Here is a 21,013-nt window from a genome sequence, read left to right as displayed (position 1 = left end):
GGTAAGACCAATTTCAGAAAAGTAAAAACGCCAGGCCCACAAGGTGGTACATGCCTTTAATCACAGCCCTTGGGAGGCAGAGGTAGGAAGACTGCTATGAGTTTGAGGACAACCTAGGACCATAGAGTGAATTCCATTTCAGCCTGAGCTAGGAGACCCTACTCAAAAGAAAGCAAACAAAAAATAAAATAAAATAAAAACAAACTCGCAAACAATCCCTCATATCCACACCCAATTGACAAAAATACAGAAACACCTCCAGAGGAGGAAGGCAGGAAAAAAAAACAAAAACCCACCAAATGAAGTATCATAATTTATGGAGTTTTCATGTCAAACACCCAACCATCCCACTTAACAAAAGGGAATTTCAGGGCTGGAGAGATGGCTTAGCGGTTGTGCACTTGGCTGTGAAGCCTAAGGACCCTGGTTCAAGGCTTGATTCCCCAGGACCCACGTTAGCCAGATGCACAAGGGGGTGCAAGTGTCTGGAGTTCGTTTGCAGTGGCTAGAGGCCCTGGCACACCCATTCTCTCTCTCTCTCTCTGTCTCTTTCTCTCTCTGTCGCTCTCAAATAAGAAAAAAAAAAAGGGGAATTGCAAAAATGGAAGCTCAATCTATGTAAAAGAAATGAAATATTTTACTCTTTCTGTGGTATTGGCTGGGGATACAGAATCCAGAGCCAAACATATGATAGGCAAGTGCTATATTCTCATCCCTTCAAATATTTTAGCAAAGGAAATTCATCCTTCCTGGGCTGAAGAAATGGCTTAGCAGTTAAGGCTCTTGCCTGCAAAGCCAAAAGACCAAGGTTTAATTCCCCAGTACCCATGCACGTAAAGCCAGATGCACACGGTGGCTTATCATGTGCAGTAGCTGGAAGCCCTTGTGTACCCATTCTCTTTCTCAATATACAAATAAATAAGTAAAAAAAAAAAAAAAATTTAATTCCTCTTAAAGGGAAACTTAAGGCAGCCATAGTGACTCACATCTGTAATCACAAGTACTCCAGAGGTGAAGTAGAAGGCCAGCCTGGGCTACACAGTAAGTTCTAAGTCAGTCTAGACTAGAGTGAAACTGCTCTAACTCTCAAAATATTTAAAAGAGAGAGAGAGAGAGAGAGAGAGAGAGAGAAATAAAAAGAGGGCTGGAGAGATGGCTTAGCAGTTAAGGCACTTGCCTGTAAAGTCTAAGAACCCAGGTTTGAATACCCAGTACATATGTAAGCCAGAGGTACAAGGTGGCACATGCATATGGAGTTTCTCTACAGTGGCTGGAGGACTTGGTGTGCTCATTCCCTTCCCTTTCCCCCGTACCTCTTTCTCTCTTATTTAGCAGGAATCCCAGAACTCGGAAGGCAGAGGTAGGATTGCCATGAGTTCGAGGCTACCCTGAGACTACATAGTGAATTCCAAGTCAGTCTGAGCTAGAGCAAGACCCTACCTCGAGAAACCAAAAATTAAAGAAAGGAAGGAAAAAAACATTCAACCTTTCTAACAAATGACCCAGAACACTTACTTTATATTTTAATTTGGAGTGAAGTACACAAAACATTTAGTAGCAAGAAAAATAAAAGTCAATAATAAACCAGGCATGGTAGCACATGTCTTTAATCCCAGCACTTGGGAGGCTGAAGCAAGAAAAGGATCACGGTGAGTTCGAGGCCACCCTGAGACTACATAGTGAATTCCAAGTCATTCTGGGCTAGGGAGAAACCCTACCTGGAAAAACAAACAAACAAAAAAGCCTAATTATTGTATTAAGACTCTCCAGTTAAAAATGGTGAAAGAAGCCAGGTGTGGTGGCACATGCCTTTAATCCCAGCACTGGGGAGGCAGATGTAGGAGAAACATGGTGAGCTCGAGGCCACTCTGAGACTACATAGTCAGTTCCAGGTTAGCCTGGGCTAGAGAGACCCTTGCTACACATGTACTTTCTTTGCTTCCTATCCTATGCGCCTAGTTTGCCACCATGTTCTCATCACTATGGTGGACTGGTAGATATGAAATAATGCATCAAATAAATCTTTCCTCTCTATATGGGAAAGGTAGGTTTCCCAAAGTACAGTAACAATCTAAATATACATGTGGGGGAAAGTTGCAAAAAGACACTAAGAACATAGAGGCTGGAAAAATGGCTCAGTGGTTAAAGGCACATGCTTGCAAAGCCTGAGTACCTGGATTTAATTCCCCAGTAACCAGGTAAAACCAGAAGCACGAAGTGGCACATGTATTCTCTGTGTTCTATATCCATCTCTGGGTATGGTGGCACATGACTTTAACCCCAGCACTAGGTAGGCTGAGGTAGTTAGAGCACCATGAGTTTGAGGCCACCCTGAGACTACATAGTGAATTTCAGGTCAGTCTGAGCTAGACTGAGGCCCTACCTTGGAAAAAAAAAAAAAGGCCCAGTTTGTTTGTTTGATAAGAGATAGAGGTAGATAGACAGAATGGGCATGCCAGGGTCTCCAGCCACTGCAAATGAACTCCAGAACCACATACTTACCTTGTGTATCTGGCTGCACATGGGTAATAGAGAATTAAGCCTGGTTCCTTAGGCTTCGCAGGCAAGTGCCTTAACCGCTAAACTATCTCTCCAGCCCATTTCTTAAAATTTTTTGAGATATGGTCTCACACTATCCCAAGCTAGAACTGAATCTCACTATGTAGGCCCAGGCTGGTCTTGAACTCAAAGTGATTCCCTTACCTCTGTCTCCCTAAAGGCATAGACCACCAAGCCTAGCCCAAGTTTTCTTAAGGTAGAGCCTTGGGATCAAACACCAGTACTTTATATGAATAGCATATCCCCTAAGCCGTATCTCCAATCAAGTAATACGCTTTTTTTTTTGCCCAGAGGTTGGGTCTCAATCTAACCCAGGCTGACCTGGAATTCACTATGGAGTCTCAGGGTGAGCTCGAACTCATGGCAATCCTCCCATCTCTGCCTCCTGAGTGCTGGGAAGTGATAAGCTTTTTATAGTTAAGAATCATGGTCCCATTATATTGTAGTACTAAGTATATTACTTATACTGTTTTCTGGGAAATATGATTGTAAGTTCCAATTTCAAAATAACAGAAAAACCTGGCATTTATTCACTCTAATTTTTTTTTCGACAAGGTCTTGCTTTGTACTCCAGTTTACAGCACTCCTTCCTTGCCTTTTGTACTGTATACTGTGATTAAAGGGATTCACCACCACACCTAAAAATCTGACCATCATTATTCTCATGTTCAACACATCAAAGAAGAGCTGTTTCACATTTTATGAGTGTATCTTTCCCTTATCAACAAACACTAAGCTCTATAAAGACAGACATGTTTTGCTTACCACTATATCCCATAGAACTTAAATATAGTGCCTTAGACATGGCATATTAAGGAAATGATACACATATACCTCCCAAATATAGATAAAAATCTTGTTACTGTATAATAGGTTGCTTACCAAGAGGGCAAGCTCTAATTTCAGTGAGACTCTAGATCAAAAATGAGGAGAGCTTGAGAGATGGCTCAGTGGTTAAGGTGTTTGCCTGCAAAACCTAACAACCCAAGTTCAATTCCCTAACCTAAAACAACATAGTGAATTCTAGGCCAGCCTGTATTACAGAGAGACCCTAATTCAAAAAACCACAAAGAAAAAGAGATTGAGGGCTGGAGAGATGGCTCAGTGGTTACATGCTCTTGCCTGCAAAGCCTGACAGGCAGGCTTCAAATCACCAGTATCCAGGTAAAGCCACATGCACAAAGCAACACATGTATGCATCTCGAGTTTGTTTACACTGGCTAAAGACCCTGGCATGCCAATTCTGTCTCTTTCTCTCTCTTTCTGATGGCAAATAAATTAACATAATAATAATAATAATAGCTAGAGAGATGGTTTATCAGTTAAGGCGCTGGCCTTCCAAGCTTAAAGACCAAGGTTTGATTTCCCAGTACCCATGTAAACCAGATGCACAAGGTGGTACAAAAATGTCTAGAGCTTGTTTGCAGTGGCTAGGGGTACGGGTGTGCCCACCCTTTCTATTTCATCTGCCTCTCTCTCTCAAATAAATATAACTTTTTTTAAGCTAGGTGTGTGGTGCATGCCTTTAATCCCAGCACTTAGAAAACTCAGTAATATAGTCACTGGTAAATTGCCAATACTCCAGTAAAAAAAAAAAAAAAAAAAAAAAATCCCTACTCAGAGCTGGGCAGGGTAGCACACGCCTTTAATCCCAGTACTTGGGAGGCAGAGGTAGGAGGATTGCAGTGAGTTCGAGTTCGAGGCCAGCCTGAGACTACATAGTGAATTTCAGGTCAGTCTGGGCTAGTGAGACCCTACCTCAAAAAACAAAAACAACAAAAAAATCCCCACACAGGGTGTGTGTGTGTGTGTGTGTGTGTGTGAGAGAGAGAGAGAGAGAGAGAGAGAGAGAGAGAGAGAGAGAGAAAAGATGGCTCAATGGCTAAGGTACCTGCCTGCAAAGCTCAAGGACCCAAGTTCTATTCCCAGTACTGATGTAAAGCCAGATGTGTAAGGGGGGGGTTGTATTTGAAATACATTTACAGTGATAGGAGGCACTGGTGCACCTAATTCCAATTCTGTCTACTTACAAATAACAAATTTTATAAAATAGTAAGACATGAAAGTAGGAAGTGGATTAGTTGGAAAGAGTTTAATGGGAAGGAGATAAGGCAGAGTAAAATGATCAAAATACAATACATATATGTATGAAATTACCAAAAATAGCTACGTATGGTGACACATACCTTTAATCCCAGCAGAGGTAGGAGGATCGCAGATGAGTTCAAGGCCACCCTGAGACTACATAGTGAATTCCAGATCAGCCTGGGTCACAGTGAGACCCTATCTCAAAAAACAAACAAAACAACAACAACAACAAAAAAAAAAGCTAACTAAAATACAATAAAATCGGAAAAACGTGAAGGAGTTGAAAAGTCCAAGTCACTGGACCCACCCAGATCTTAATGGTTGAAAATTTCAAAAGCATGAGCAGGCTTGCTTGTCTACCAGAACTAGATGGGGAGACCCTATTGCTGAAGACACCACATGCTTCAGTTGTGGGACACTAATAAATCAAGCTGGAACTGAACTGAAAGCCTCCTCCTTGTTAGGTGTCAAAATGCTATACATAGCATGCTGAGGGAGAAAAGTTATCAACAGTAATTAACTAGAAGTGGACCCTGTGAGTTACACAACCAGCCAACCAGGCAAGATGTGCCCACTGAGGAGACAAAATTTTTCATAGTGCTGAGAATACCTGTTTACTAATCAGCACTAAAGGAGACATCTCTATCAGACTCAGATGCAGTCATGATGAAGATCTCCTCATGTTTTATTGTGACAACTCATGGTCTAGCAGAAGCCTCCATATCCTGTTCTGCAGTATGGCTTCAGGTCAAAGTGAGACAAACACCTATAATGGATAACCTGCAGCCTCAGCCTAATGATCTCTTCCTAGGATGCAGCTGCCCTGTCTCCTTCATCAAGTAAGATTTCTTTTATATCTTAATTTAATGTGGCATCAGGGTTCAGTCTACCCACTACCCATTCTCATTTAAATTACAAATCACGTCCGATTCAACAGTTAGTTACAATGGATGCAACTCAGGGTCATGCTATATTCAAAGATGGTTTCAAATTAACTTTGAGAGGAAACAAAGGAATCCAGGTGAGTTTAAAAGGCCTGTGGAACAAAAATTCTCAATGTCATCTGAACTTGAACACAAGGCAGTCCAGGGTGTTACCTAGGAACAGTTTACTTTGGTTGGACGATGAAAGTCTGATTCTTTCCTTTCTTTTTTCTCATTTGAGATAAGGTTTTGCACTAGTCCAGGCTAACCAGGAATTGCCTATGAAGTCTCAGGGTGGACTCAGACTCACAGCAATTCTCCTATTTCTGTCTCCCAAATGCTGGGATTAAAAGCATACACCACCATGCCAGGCATCTTTTATACTTTTGTTTTTTGTTTTTCCAGGTAGGATTTCACTCTAGCCCAGACTGACCTGGAATTCACTATGTAGTCTCAGGCTGGCCTCAAACTCATGACGATCCTCCTACCTCAGCCTCCCGAGTACTGGGATTAAAGGCATGAGCCACCATTCCAACTTGAAGTCTGTTTCAAATAAAGTTTTGGAAACTTTAAAAAAAAAGTTAAAAACATTATAAGCAAGAGTTTTATGCAATCCTCTGATGTTTCTGTGAATTGCTGCTGAAACCAACTGATTAAAAGAAACAATTGTATTAGAAAGAACTGAGCCAGCTGGGAAGATGTCTCAACAATTAAAAGATGCTTGCCTACGAAGCCTGTAAGCCTGGATTAGATTCTCAAGCCACCCAGGTAATGTAATGTGTCTGGGAAGACACAAAAAATGGCGCAAGTGTCTGATTCCTTTGCAGCGAAAAGCAGCAATGGTGCACGTGTACACATGCAGATACATGTGCAAATAAATAAAAACAAAAACGGTAAGAACTTTTGCCTCAAAACACACCTTTTGGGCTGGGGAGATGACTCAGCTGTTAAAGGTGCTTGCTTGCAAAGCCTGCTAGCCTGAGGAGGTCTAGGTTGGATTTCCCAGGACCCAAGTAAAGCCAGATGTATAAAGTGGTGCATGTCTGGAGCTCCTTTGCAGCAGCAAGAGGACCTGGCACGCCCGTTCATTTTCATTCTCTGTCTCTGCTAGCAAATAAATAAATAAATAAACAAACAAACAAACACACACATCTTCTTAAGGAAACTATATTATTTATCAAAGAAAGTATCACATGAGAGTTGACTTTAGAGCCAGGTGTGGTGGCGCACACATTTAATCCCAGCACTCAAGAGGCAGAGGTAGGAGGAGAGCTGTGAATTCCAGGCCACCCTGAGACTACATAGGGAATCCCAGGTCAGCCTGGGCTACAGTGAGACCCTCTACCTCAAAAAACCAAAAGCAAGCCAGGCATGGTGGCACACGCCTTTAATCCTGGCATTTGGGAGGCAGAGGTAGGAGGAATGCTGTGAGTCTGAGGCCCACCTGAGACTCCACAGTGAATTCCAGGGCAACCTGGGCTAGATAGCGTGAGACCCTACCTCGAAAACCAAAAACAAAACAAACAAAAACAAAAACAAAAGCAGCTGGGCATGGTAACACCCCTTTAATCCCAGCACTTGGGAGGCAGAGGTAGGATCGCCATGAGTTCAAGGCCACTTTAAGACTACCAAGTCAGCCTGGGATAGAGCAATACCCTACCTTGAAAAGGGGGAAAAAAAAAAAGGGCAAAGAAAAGACGACAAGAGAAAGAAAGCTGGGTTTAGCAGTACTTAAAAAGAAACAAAAAAGAATCCTGGGCTAGAGAGATGGCTTAGCTGTTAAGGTCTTTGTCAGCAATCAAAGGACTCAAGTTTGATTCCCTAGTGCCCATGTTAAAGTACAAAGTGGCACATGCATTTGCAGTGGCTAGAAGCCCTAGTGTGCCCATTCTCTCTCCCCCCCCAAAACTCTTTCTCACTCTCTAAAATAAGTACAATACTTAATAAATAAATAAAAGCAAAAAGGGATCCTGATAAGGAACATGAAAGGTCAAATTTTTCTTAATGCTTCATCCTTCCTTCTCATTTGAAACCTGAAAGGTCCATAAGACAACTAACTATTAAGGTGGTCAGGAGAAAAGAGGTAAGATCACCAAATCAGGTTCTGACTACTATAAGAACTGAAAGGTGGTTAATGATAGGTCAACTAGTAATATTAGGCCTTGTGTTCAAAACTCAACATCAGGCCGGGGAGAAGGCACACAACTTTAATCCCAGCACTGAGGAGACAGAGTTAGGAGGATCACCTTGAGTTTGATGCCAGCCTGAAACTACATAGTGAATTCTAGGCCAGCCTGGGCTACTGTGATACCTGATTCCCCAATATCCACATAAAACCAGATTTATTAGGGGTGTATGCATCTAGAGTTCGTTTGTCATGGCTGGAGACCCTGGCATGCCTATTCTCTCTCCCTGCCTCTTTCTCTCTCTCACACACAGATAAAAAAACAAAATTTTTAAAAATACATTAGAGTGTGGAGTCAGATGAGTTGAATCATGGCTTTAGTTGCAGTATTTGTGCTTGGGGGGCTAGGGTAGAAGGATTGCTAGAAATCTGCAGTCAGCCTGAGCTACTGAGTAGTACAAAACGAGACTGCATCAAAAAAATAGAAAGAAGGTTGGAGAGATGGCTTAGTCATTAAGGCACTTGCCTGAAAAGCCAAAGACTCCAGGTTCAATTCCACATGAACCAAGTAAACCCAGATGCAAAAGGTGGCATATGCTTCTGGAGTTTATATGCAGTTGCTATAGGCCTTGGAGTAGCCACTTTCTCTCTCTTCCTCCCTCTCTCCCTCCGCCTCTTCCTCTCTCTCAAATAAGGGAAAAAAAAATTTAAACTAAATCTTTTTTCATAAATCTGGAATAGGCACCAGAGAGATGACTTAGCAATTATTTCCTATGAAGCCTAAGGACCCAGGTTTGATTCCCTAGCACCCAAGAACCAGATGTACCAGGTGGCACATGTATCTGGAGTTTGTTTGCATTGGCTAGATGTATATTCTAGATGTATATTGGATGTATATTCTCTCTCACTCTCTCAAATAAATATTTTTTATTAATTTATTATTTATTTGTGTGTGTGAGAGAGCTGCAGATAGAGAATGGGCATGCAGGGCCTCCAGCCACTGCAAATGAATTCCCAATATATGCACCACCCTGAACATCTGGCTTACATGGAACAGGGGAATCTATCCTGTATCCTTATGCTTCACAGTCGAACACCTTAACTACTAAGCCATCTCTCTAGCCTAAATAAGATACTTTTAAAAAAATGGCTGGAGAGATGGATTAATGATTAAGGCATTTGCCTGTGAAGGCTAAGGACCAAGGTATAAATCCCCAGGACCCACGTAAGTCCAATGTACAAGTGGCACCACATGCATCTGGAGTTCATTTTCAATGGCTAGAGACCCTGATGCACCCATTCTTGCACCTCTCCTCTGTTGTTCTGCTTGGAAACAAATAATATTTAAAAAATAAAAATAAATAGGGGCTGGGAGAGATGGCTTAGTAGTTAAGGTGCTTCCTGCGAAGCCTAAAGACTCATGTTCTACTCTCCAGGTCCCATGTAAGCCAGACACGCAGTGACATAAGTGCACAAGGTCATACATGCACACAAGAGGGCACACACATGTGGAATTCAAGTGCAATGGCTGGAGACCCTAGCATGTCAATTCTCTCTCTCTCTCTACCATTAAAAAAAAAAAGGTACAGGGAGTGGTGGGGCATAGCTTTAATCTCAGCACTCGGGAGGCAGAGGTTGGAGGATCAATGAGTTCAAGTCCACTCTGAGACTACACAGGGAATTCCAGGTCAGCATGGACTAGAGTGAGACCCTACCACAACCCCCCCACTTCCCTCAAAAAACAAAAAGGCCGGGCATGGTGGCAGATGCCTTTAATCCCAGCGCTTGGGAGGCAGAAGTAGGAGAATTGCTGTAAGTTTGAGGCAACCCTGAGACAAATTCCAGGTCTGCTGGGCTAGGAAACTCTACCTTCGAAAAACTAAAAAAAGAAAGAAATAAAGGCAGCCTGTTGGGCTTGGCTCAAAAAATAAATAAAAAATCAGAAATGGGAACTAAGAAAATGGCTCCATAGTTAAGGGTACTTGCTTGGAAAGCCTGCTGGGCCAGGATTCAATATTCCATTCCCTAGTACTCAAAGGCAAATATACAATGTGGCATGTACATCTGAAGTTCATTTAGAGTGGCAAGAAAGAGATCCTGGCATGCCCATATTCACTTCTTTGTTTCTCAAATTTATTAATTTTAAACATAAATCATTAATGTCAGGCATGGTGGTGCACACCTTTAATCCCAGTACTCAGGAGGCAGAGGTAGCAGGATCACCATGAGTTGAAGGCCACACTGAGAATAGAGAGTGAATTCCAGGTCACCATGGACTAGAGTGAAACCCAACCTCAAAAACTCAAAAACTCAACAACCAAAAAAAAAAAAAAAAAAAAATCATTAAGTTTATATTCTATCTAAACTACAAAGATATGATCTGATATTTCTGGAATAGCTACATATGGTGTCATATGCCTATCTTCCCAGCACTTGGACAGAAAGGTGGGAGGATCAAGAGTTTAAGGCCTTTACTTTAATCCCACCTTTTAGTAGGCAGAGGTAGGAGTTCAAGGCAACCCTAAGGCTATACAGTGAATTCCAAGTCAGCCTGGTCTAGAGCAAAACCCTACCTTGGGGGAAAAGTTCAAGGCTACACTATGTATACCAAGTGAAACCCTATCCCCCAAACAAAAATTTTACAAAAAAAAAAAAAAAAACAACAACATTGTGGTAACTTTTTCATTTCATTTTTTTAAATGTTCTGGGGAGGAGGAGTGTTGGGGAAAATGGCTCAGAGGTTAAAGGTGCTTGCTTGCAAAGCCTTTCAGGCTGGGTTTTATCCTCCAATAATATTGTTCAAAAGCAGACTCAAGCCGGGTGTGGTGGCCCATACCTTTAGTCACAGCACTCGGGAGGCAGAGGTAGGAGGATCGCCGTGAGTTTGAGGCCACCTTGAGACTACCTAGTGAATTCCAGGTCAACCTGGGCTAGAGTGAGACCCTACCTCAAAAAACAAAAACAAAAACAAACAACAAAAGAATAGACAGAAGCATATTGTAAGATAGATAGTAGTTAGTTCTGGCTATTTATCTGAACTCATGGCCACCCTCCTATCTCAGCCTTCCAAGCCCAAGTATTGAGATCGAAGGCATGAGCCACCATACCTACTTAAAACTCAAAATAGGGCTGAACATGGCATAGCAGTTAAGGCACTTGCCTGCAAAGCCAAAGATCGCAGGTTTGATTCCCTAGAACCTACATAAGCCAGATGCACAAGGTGACACCTGTGTCTGGAGTTCTTTTGCAGCAGCTAGAGACCCTGGCACACCCACTCTCTATCTACTTCCTTCTTGTGTGCTCTTTCTCAAATAAATAAATAACTTTATTTTGTTTTGATTTTTAGAGGCAGGGTCTCGCTCTAGCCCAGACTGACCTGGAATTCACTTGGTAGTCTCAGGGTGGTCTTAAACTGGAGGTGATCCTCCTACCTCTGCTTTCCAAGTGCTGGGATTAAAGGCATGCACCACCACACCTGGCTTATACTTTTTTTTTTTTTTTTTTTGAGGTAGGGTTTCACTCTAGTCCAGGTTGACCTGGAATTCACTATGTATTCTAAGGGTGGCCTCAAACTCATGGTGATCCTCCTACCTTAGTCTCCTGAGTGCTGGGATTAAGAATATATGCCACCACAGTGGGCTATAAATAAAAAAATTTAAGAAAACTGCAAAGTAAGTACATTATGCTGAAAGGGTCAACTTTTAAAAGTTGAGAAACATGTTAAATATAAAACTATGTCAGAAGACATAGGATACTGAAGCATCTAGCACATGTATTAAGTATACCATTAATGAGTTTTCTCTTTCTACTCCTTAGGGGAGATAGTGGGATTAAGACCAATTTCAGAAGACAGAACTTGATTCAAAATGATAGCTGTGTTATGCCAGGTAAGGTGGCACATGCCTTTAACCCCAGCACACAGGAGGCAAGGTAAGAGGATCACTGTGAGTTCGAGGTCAACCTGAGACGACATAGTAAATTCTAGGTCAGCCTGGACAAGAGTGAGACTTTACCTCGAACACCACCAAAATGACAGCGTACAATATGAGCAATTGGTAATAGAGATAAACAATGGTGAACACAATCTTACAAAACAGTGAGTTCCCCAACATTAGAAGAGTTCAAGTTGAGGCTTGAGAATTCTCTACCAGAGATACTACTGAAGTTAACACCTAATCTATGTAAAGTCCTGGGCCAATTAAATGTAAGGTGCTTCTAACTACTGACAATACTGATGTGATTGCTAGGGAAGTGAACACTGGAATTTTTTCTTTACCCTCAAGTGGATTACTTATATAAACTGACAGATTGTCTTACCTATGAGATTCTTGTTCTCCTCTCATTTTCTCTACTTTTGATAACATATCATCAACTTTAAATGTTTTCCTGGAAGAAACAGATAAAGAACATAATCACTTCTCAACTAGGAAAAACACAGTTTTTACCTCAATAGGTAAGCCAGAAATTTGATTTTGATTATTTTAAGATAAACTATAGATGGTTAGCCATAACAGTGAATGATATTAAGACAACTTAACAAACACATCTTCACATCCTATCTTATATTTCATGAAACCTTATTTCTAAAACAGAGTGATTCTTCTTACCCCATAGTATTTGCTTTTAAAGTATTTGACAAAGGGCTGGAGAGATGGCTTAGCGGTTAGGCGCTTGCCTGTGAAGCCTAAGGACCCCGGTTCGAGGCTCGGTTCCCCAGGTCCCACGTTATCCAGATGCACAAGGGGGCGTACGCGTCTGGAGTTCGTTTGCAGAGGCTGGAAGCCCTGGCGCGCCCATTCTCTCTCTCTCCTCTATCTGTCTTTCTCTCTCTGTCTGTCGCTCTCAAATAAATAAATAAATAAATCATTAAGTATTTGACAAGCAAAAGTCTTTCTCCTATTAGATTATAAATGTCTGAAGGGCAGTAATTACTGAAAGAATATAGTTTTATAATAGTACCTTATTTTTGGAGGTATTTAAGCACCTATTTTGAGCCAAAAGAGTACAATTTACATGTATTCTGAAATAATCATAGTTCCATTAAGCAACCTAATAAATATGCATTAACACTGTCACATAAAAATTGGTATTCTTATTTAAAGACAACAATAAAAACCTCTAAAAGCAAAGAAAAAAAAATTGGTATTCTTGCTTGGCATGGTGGCAATTGCTTTTAATACCAGCACTTAGCAGGGAAAGGTAAGAGGATCACCCTAAGTTCAAGGCCACCCTGAGAATACATAATGAATGCCAGGTCAGCCTGGACTGGAGTAAGACCCTATCTCGAAAAAACAAAAAAGCAGACCAAAAAAAAAAGAAGAAGAAGAAAAAGAACACAACCAAAAACCCTGACTTCCAAAATCAGAGGCTAGAGAGATGACTTAGCAGTGAAGGCACTTGTCTGCAAAGGCTAAGGACCTATTGTAAGCCAGGTAACACAAGGTGGTGCATGCATCTGGAGTTATTTCACAGTGGTTGGAGTCCCTGGAGCACCCATTCTATTTGTCTCTTCCCCTTTTTCTCTCTCCCAAATAAATAAGATTTTTTGGTTTCTTTTTCAATGCAGGGTTTCACTCTAGTTCACGCTGCCCTGGAATTTACTATGTAGTCTCAGGGTGGCCTAGAACTTGTGGCAATACTCCTACCTCTGCCTCCTGAATGCTGGGATTAAAGGTGTGAGCCACCACACCTGGCTATAAAATGTTCTTAAAGAGTTGTGCCATAGTTTATTATAGGTCTTTTGCTGGGGCTGAAAATGTTGCTCATTTGGTTGAGTGCATATAACGCATTCATGAAGCCCTTGGTTTGAACCCTAGTACTGCACAAAACCAGTCATGGTGGTAAACACCTATGATCCTGGCACTATGTATGTATTCTGGCTACTATGTATTTTTGTAGAAGTAAGGTAAATGGCTGGGTGTGGTGGCGCACGTCTTTAATCCCAGCACTCAGGAGCAGAGGTAGGAGGATGTGAGCTCAAGGTCACCCTGAGACCACATAGTGAATTCCAGGTCAGTGCGAGCTACAGCGAGACCCTATCTCAAAAAAACGAAACAAAAAAAAAATAAGGTAAAGTGAATTTTAAACTTCTTTGGCTACCAAACTGCTTCTAAATTCAATGATTAAAATCCAAAAGGCAATAACTAGAAAACCATTTTCTACTTTATTTTTTGAGGCAATCCCAACAGACTGGCCTGCCCCACCCCATACAAGAGAGCAAGAGAGTGAGCAAGATAGAACTGGCATTCCATAGCCTTCAAGCCACTGCAACTGAACTCCAGATGTATGCGCCCCTTATGTACATATGTGACCTTCCGCACTTGTGTCACTGTACATCTGGCTTACGTGGGACCTGGAGAGTAGAACATGAGTCCTTAGTACTCTTATTAGGAGATAACACTTTACAATGAGACAAATAAACAGGAAAATTGTGAACTTAAGACTTTGCAAGGTAGGGCCTTTAATTGCTAAGCAATTTTCCTAATCTTGAACTTAACGTTTTTGTTTTCTTTTATCTTCTTCTTCTTCTCTTTTTTTGGTTTTTCGAGGTAGGGTTTCTCTCTGGCCCAGGCTGACCTGGAATTCACTATGTAGTATCAGGGTGGCCTCGAACTCATGGCGATCCTCCTGCCTCTATCTCCCGAGTGCTGGGATTAAAGGCGTGCGCCACCACACCCAGCTTCACACTGGACTTCTTTTATCTTTTAAAAAAATATTTTAGCTGGGTGTGGTGGCGCACAGGGCCTTTAATTGCTAAGAAATTTCCGTAATCTTGAACTTAAAGCTTTCGTTTTCTTTTATCATCACCATCATCTTTTTTTCTTTGGTTTTTCGAGGTAGGGCCTCTCTCTGGCCCAGGCTGACCTGGAATTCACTATGTAGTCTCAGGGAGGCCTTGAACTCATGGCGATCCTTCTGCCTCTGCCTCCCGAGTGCTGCTCCCAAGTGCTGGGATTAAAGGCTAGAGACCCTGGTGCACCCAATCTCCCTCTGTCTCCTCTCTACTTGCAAATAAAATTAAATTTAAAAAAAAAATTTTTTTTGGGCTGGAGAGATGGCTTAGCGGTTAAGCGCTTGCCTGTGAAGCCTAAGGACCCCGGTTCGAGGCGCGGTTCCCCAGGTCCCACGTTAGCCAGATGCACAAGGGGGCGCACGCGTCTGGAGTTCAGTTGCAGTGGCTGGAAGCCCTGGCGCGCCCATTCTCTCTCTTTCCCTCTACCTGTCTTTCTCTCTCTGTCTGTCGCTCTCAAATAAATAAATAAAAATATTAAAAAAAAAAATTTTTTTTTAAATATTTGTTTACTTATTTTGTGAGAGAGAGGGGAGCAGGCAAGTAGTTAGAGAAAGAGAGAGAATGGGCACACAAGGGCCTCCAGCCACTGCAAAGGAACTCCAGTCCCATGCACCACCTTGTACATCTGCCTTACATTGATGCTGGGGAATCGAACCTGGGTTCTTAGGCTTCGCAGGTAAGTACCTTAGCTGCTAAGCCACCTCTCCAGCACTTTTTATTTGTTTTCTTTTTTTGAGGTAGGGTCTCACTCTATACCAGACTAACTTGGAACTCTCACTTTGTAGTCCTTGGCTGTCCCCAAACTCTAGGGGATCCTCCTATCTCTGTATGTGCTGAAATTAAACGCATGTGTCACCAAACCTTGCTCCAAATTTCAAACATATACTTTCAATCTACTTACAGATTAACCCAAGCTTTAAAAAAACAAACAAACCAGCTTTATAGCCAGGCATGGTGGAACACACCTTTAATTCTAGCACTCAGGAGGCAGGGGTAGGGGAGCACAGAGAATTCAAGGCCATCCAAGACTGCATAGTGAATTCCAGGTCAGCCTGGGCTAGCGCGAGGCCCTACCTTAAAATATATATATATATATCTTTGGGATAAAGAGATAGTTTAGTGGTTAAGGCACTTGCCTGCGAAGCCTAAGGACCCATGTTCTATTATCAAATCCCAAGTAAGCCAGATGTACAAGGTGACACATACGCAAGGTCACATATGTACAAAAGGTAGCACATGCATCTGGAGTTTGATTGTAGTGACTAGAGGCCCTGGCATGCCAATTGTCTCCCTCTCTCATAAAAAATAAAAACTTGGGCTGGAGAGATGGCTTAGCAGTTAAGCATTTGCCTGCGAAGCCTAAGGACCCCGGTTCGAGGCTCAATTCCCCAGGACCCATGTAAGCCAGATGCACAAGGTGGCACACATGCATCTGAAGTCTGTTTGCAGTGGCTGGAGGCCCTGGTGCATGTATTCTCTATCTGCCATTTTGTCTATCGCTATCAAATAAATAAAAATAAACAAAAAATATTTTTAAAAAATAATCATTTTTTTTAGGGCAAGCCCAATAGACTGGCCTTTTTTTTTTTTTTTTTTTTTTAATACCAGAGAGCAAGAGAGAGAGAGAGAGACAGTATAAAATGGTGTGCCAGGGACTTCAGCTACTAAATCAAACTGTAGACCCATGCATCACCTTTTGCACATGTACAACCTTGCATGCTTGTGTTACCTTGTGGGTCTGACTTACATGGAACCTGAAGTCAAACATGGGTCCTTAGGCTTCACAGGAAAGGGCCTTAACCGCTAAGCCATCTCTCCATCCCTAACGCATGATTTTAATTTTAAAAATGAAATAATTGGGCTGGAGAGATGGCTTAGCGGTTAAGGCCCTTTCCTGTGAAGCCTAAGGACCCCAGTTCGAGGCTAGATTTCCCCAGGACCCACGTTAGCCAAATGCACAAGGGGGCGCATGCTTTTGGAGTTCATTTGCAGTGACTAGAGGCCCTGGCATGCCCACTCTCTATCTGCCTCTTTCTCTGTCTCTCTGTCGCTCTCAAATAAATACATAAAAAATAAAACAAAAAAATTAAACTTGTTCACGTGTTCAATAAAATAATTTTGCTTTCCAGTATTACATGTGTTTAAGTATTAAATATCAGAGCAAAAATATTCTCTGTACCCCATCTCCATACTTCAAGACCGGATGATTAAGATATCATTTGTTGTTTTGTGTGTGTATGGCAACCAAAGGTCAACAATGTGTGTCCCCCCTCAGCAGATCTCCACCTTATATATATATTTTTTTCAGGTAGGGTCTCTTGCTTGCCCAGACTGACTTATAACTCACTCTGTAGTAAAGGCTAGCCTCAAACTCATAGCAATACTCCCTCTATCTCCCAAATGCTGGGGATTAAAGGTGTGGGCTACCATCTTACTGTTTTGAGACAAGACCCACCAATGAATCCACAGCTCATTTTGGCTAATCTAGCTAGCCAACAAGCCCTAAGAATCCTCCTGTCTCCCCACCTCTCCAGCCTTGGGAATTACAGACATACATTGCCATGCCTGGCATTTTTACATAGGTGCTGGGGACCCTTACTCAGGTCCTCCTACTTGGGTGGCAAGCACTTTAATCCTGTGAGTCATCTCCCCAGTACCCAAATTTTTGTTTTAAGAACATCATCCAACTGACCTCAAAATACTTCCCCTTTAATAATACCAGCAAAGATTTTTTCAAAAAAGAATTTTTGAACCAATTACTATAGAAGCTAATTTTATTTAATTATTTAAATCCTAGACTTCTACTAAACTTGAGCAAAAACATTAATCATAAAAAGTAAAATAAAAAATAAAACATTAATCATGAAAATCCATTTCCCTTCACTACTAAATCATTTCTATTACAGTAAAAGACTAATAACTATTAACAAAGTGGGTTTACAAAAATGATACTCTTAAAAATTACAGCAAATTTGCCGGGTGTGGCAGCGCATGCCTTTAATCCCAGCACTTGGGAGGCAGAGGTAGGAAGATCACCATGAGTTCGAGGCCACCCTGAGACTCCATAGTGAATTCCAGGACAGCCTGAGTTAGAGTGAGACCCTACCTTGGAAAACAAAAAACAAAACAAAACAAAAATTATAGCAAACTTGGCCAGGCATGGTAGTGCACGCCTTTAATCCCAGCACTCAGGAGGCAGAGGTAGGAGGATTGCCGGGAGTTCAAGGCCACCCTGTGACTACATAGTGAATTCCAGGTCAGCCTGGGTTAGCGTGAGACTCTACCTCAAAAAACATACAAACAAAACATTATAGCAAATTCAACTAGCTGCTTTTTCAGTTTTAATATTTAAATCTTTAATTAGAACCCTTAGACAAAACTACCAGCAACTCCCACTTTAGAAGCCCTTGCCCACCCACAAACAAAACTTGTGTTACATCAGTTTGAAAAAGATTCATAAAATGTACCTTTTGATGTTTGTTCTGGAGTTTCGATGAGACATGTAAGTAAGAGTTCTGTGCAAAAATATTGGCTATAAAAAAATTTAAATATATTAAAATTAAACACAGATGGAAGTTTTAACAATGAAGTGTTATTTACAAATTTCATTGACTACTTACTGCTATGAGATTTCGAGTTCGAAGAAATCTATAGATCTGTGTTGGTTCTAGGTAAGAAGAAACAAAATTCAAACATTACCTAACTGTAATTATAACTTATCAAAAAATTATTAACCCAGCCCAGCCCATACCACAATCAATATAAAGCAATCACCTGTAATGGAAATAGTATACTAAATATTTACATCAAGAAAATTAGTAAACACAGTAATTACTAAAGAACATTCAGTCTGTGTCATACATTTGCAAAGTTCATCTATATAGTTTAAACATAAGCTCTACAACCTTGTTCTTAAACCTTTAAGATAGCCACAGTGATCATGGAGAATGAAAGAACAGTAATTAAATTCAATCAATTAACTAACTTAAATGTTCACAGTCTATATCCTTCTAAAAAGTAGCTGAATTTCTATAAAATAACTATTTAATGATGCCAAACAAGATGAAAATTTTTCTTAACTGGTCATTAAAAAAAATTAATAGCCAATCAAAATGGAATAAAACCATTTCTCAGTCATTCCAATACAGATATGCTAAAAGTTATACAATCCTCAATGAACTTTTTAAGCATTTAGCTCAATGTAAATATCACCTCAATATGTAAATACTGTCACCAACACACATTTTTACAACATTGACAGGTTCCCAAAACAATCTTTGTAATGCTTATAGCAGATTAAAATTTCACTTTTAAGGACCTAATGTTGAAAATATAAATATTCAGATGCCAGTGATACTAAAGAACTATTAGCATCACATTTATTTAAGCAGTATCAAAAGAAACTAATTATGAATGACTACATTAAAGCATCTAGCATAAAGCATTTCCTAGAAACAAATCAGTCCGAAAGAAAAATCAGACCCAGCACTTAATAACAACTGACTTCTCCCAGGTGGACTTATCAAAAATCAAATAGTTAAAACCTTCCTGGATTTATTTTTCTCATGACATTTAGAAAGTTTTAAATTTCCACTTAATCTTCAGTTTAGTTTCAAATTAAACTAAAAGCAGATCTATTAGAGATACAAGGAAGCATGTTTACTCTTGCGAATGCCCATCAGAACTCTCTATTTCCAATGGAAGGCTTTTCAGATTTTTGAACGTATATTAAGCAATAGCTGAATTTCTGAAGTTTAACGTTTCAATAAAAACTGAAATTCCTCGGTTGAATTCCAATTAGAATTTCATAAAGCACTAATGAAAATGAAAGGTTATCAGACAATGTATTATGTCCTTCCAAGCACAGCTGATACCATGCCTATAACATATGCTCCAGTAATAATGTAAATAAACACGTTCGGAGGTAAAGCTGTTTATTCAAGTTTCCATAGGAAACTTGGCTTTAGAAGAGTAACCAAATTACATCTTACATCCATACATAAAGCTAATAAACAAAATCATCAGGGTGTAACATTCATTAAAACACAGTTTAGATTATTTGTAGTCGTAATGATATGTATAAATTCCATTGTTTGTTTCCAGACACCTTGCTTCTATCTCCAAATGAGTCAGTTTCGCCTTCCAAGCATCCCCGGAAACAGAAATTGGGATTTGAAAAAAACTGTTTTGAAATGAGGGCAAAACTCCGCGGTCACCTCCGGAAAGCCGATGCTTGCCCAGTCTGTCTCAGTCTCCGTATCCATGAAATGGGCGGTTAAGGTTTGAAAGGTACTAAAAAGCATCATCAAAAGGTGCCATGTTCACACACAGCCCAAGTTCGAGCGAAGGCATTTCGGACTGATGTCAATGTGTCGGACTTAAATTTACACTCGTCCCTTCAAAGGCTTTATCTAGTCCCCCTTGAAATCTGCAAGCGGAACCCCGGTACTTGTGGAGTCCAGAGAGACAAGAAAGAAAACAAGAAGTCGACCCGGGCTCTGACGGGTCCCCCCCGCACACGCCTTAACCCAGCTCTGAACGTGACCCCCCTCCACGCGCGAACCTCACCGACGTCCAGAAGCGCCCCGAGAGCCCCCGATGCCCCTCGTCCACAGGCCCCGCGGAGCCGGGATCGCAGGAGCGGGGACATCCCCCACCCACCACCGAGACCTCCCCTCCGCCGGCTTGGAGAGCCTCGGGGACCGGAGGAAGGGCCCCCCACACCGGAGTGTCCCGTCCGCGAATGCCGACGAGTGGGCGACGCAGCCCTCCAAGCCTCTCCCCGCACGCACGCACACTCACTCTCAAAGGCCTGCAGGAAGAGTTCGTGGTCAGCCTGGACGTGCTCCATTTTCGGCTTCTTCACCGGTAACACGGCGGCCCCCGCCGCCGCCGCCGCGGACGAGGAGGAGGACGAGGAGGAGGCCGAGTAACTGCCGCCGCCTCCACAGCCGCCGCCGCCGGATTTGCCGCCCGAAGCCGTCGTCGCCGCCGCCGCCGCCGCCGCCGCCACCGCCGCCGCCGCCGCCGCCGAACCCCCGAAGCCGCCGCCGCCTCCTCCCCCGGACCCCGCGCTGGGCCCCGAGCCGCCCCCTCCCCCACCGCCGTGCTTCTGAGGCGCCATCGCGGTTCCTGCCTCCTCCCCTCCCCGCCAAGCGAACCCGCCGGGCGGCCCCGGACAGAGTGAGCGCCTCGGAGCGACGCCAACCGCCCGCTCGGCCCCCAAGTCAGGCTCCGGCGGACCGAGGGGGGGAAGGAGGAGAGAGAGGGGAAGGAGAGGGGAAGGGAAGGGAGGAGGAGAGGAGGGAAAGGAGGGAGGAAAAAAAAAAAAAGTGTCTCCTTAGGAGCCCCGGCTCCGCTTCGGAGGGCCGCTCACCCTACCCTGGCCTCGCCCCGCCCACTTCCCCGCCCGGCGCTCTGATTGGCCGGCGGGAGCGCGCGCCGCCCGGGCCGCCCAGCCCGTTGGCCAGCGGAGTCCCCCCGTCAGTCACGCCGGAGGCGCTTCTAGCCCAGGCCGCGGCTTGG

General features: G+C 42.5%; 1 protein-coding gene across 1 annotated transcript in view; it reads right to left on the bottom strand.

Moving 5' to 3' along the window:
- The window catches only part of Suz12 (SUZ12 polycomb repressive complex 2 subunit), a 69,041-nt gene extending 48,264 nt beyond the window's left edge, over nt 1-20,777 (bottom strand). Inside the window, exons 1-4 of the mRNA XM_045159104.1 lie at nt 20,291-20,777; nt 18,109-18,155; nt 17,956-18,020; nt 12,013-12,081 (exon numbers count right to left, since the gene is read on the bottom strand). Coding sequence (XP_045015039.1) covers nt 12,013-12,081; nt 17,956-18,020; nt 18,109-18,155; nt 20,291-20,612 — 503 coding nt within the window. The 5' untranslated portion in view covers nt 20,613-20,777. The remainder of the gene's footprint in view (nt 1-12,012; nt 12,082-17,955; nt 18,021-18,108; nt 18,156-20,290) is intronic.
- Between the last annotated feature and the right edge of the window lie 236 nt (nt 20,778-21,013).

This window comes from Jaculus jaculus, chromosome 9 (genome assembly GCF_020740685.1).
Source record: "Jaculus jaculus isolate mJacJac1 chromosome 9, mJacJac1.mat.Y.cur, whole genome shotgun sequence".
NCBI classification, from domain to species: Eukaryota; Metazoa; Chordata; class Mammalia; order Rodentia; family Dipodidae; genus Jaculus; species Jaculus jaculus.
Note: the sequence above shows the minus strand (reverse complement) of the source record. Positions and strands in the feature narration are given on the sequence as shown.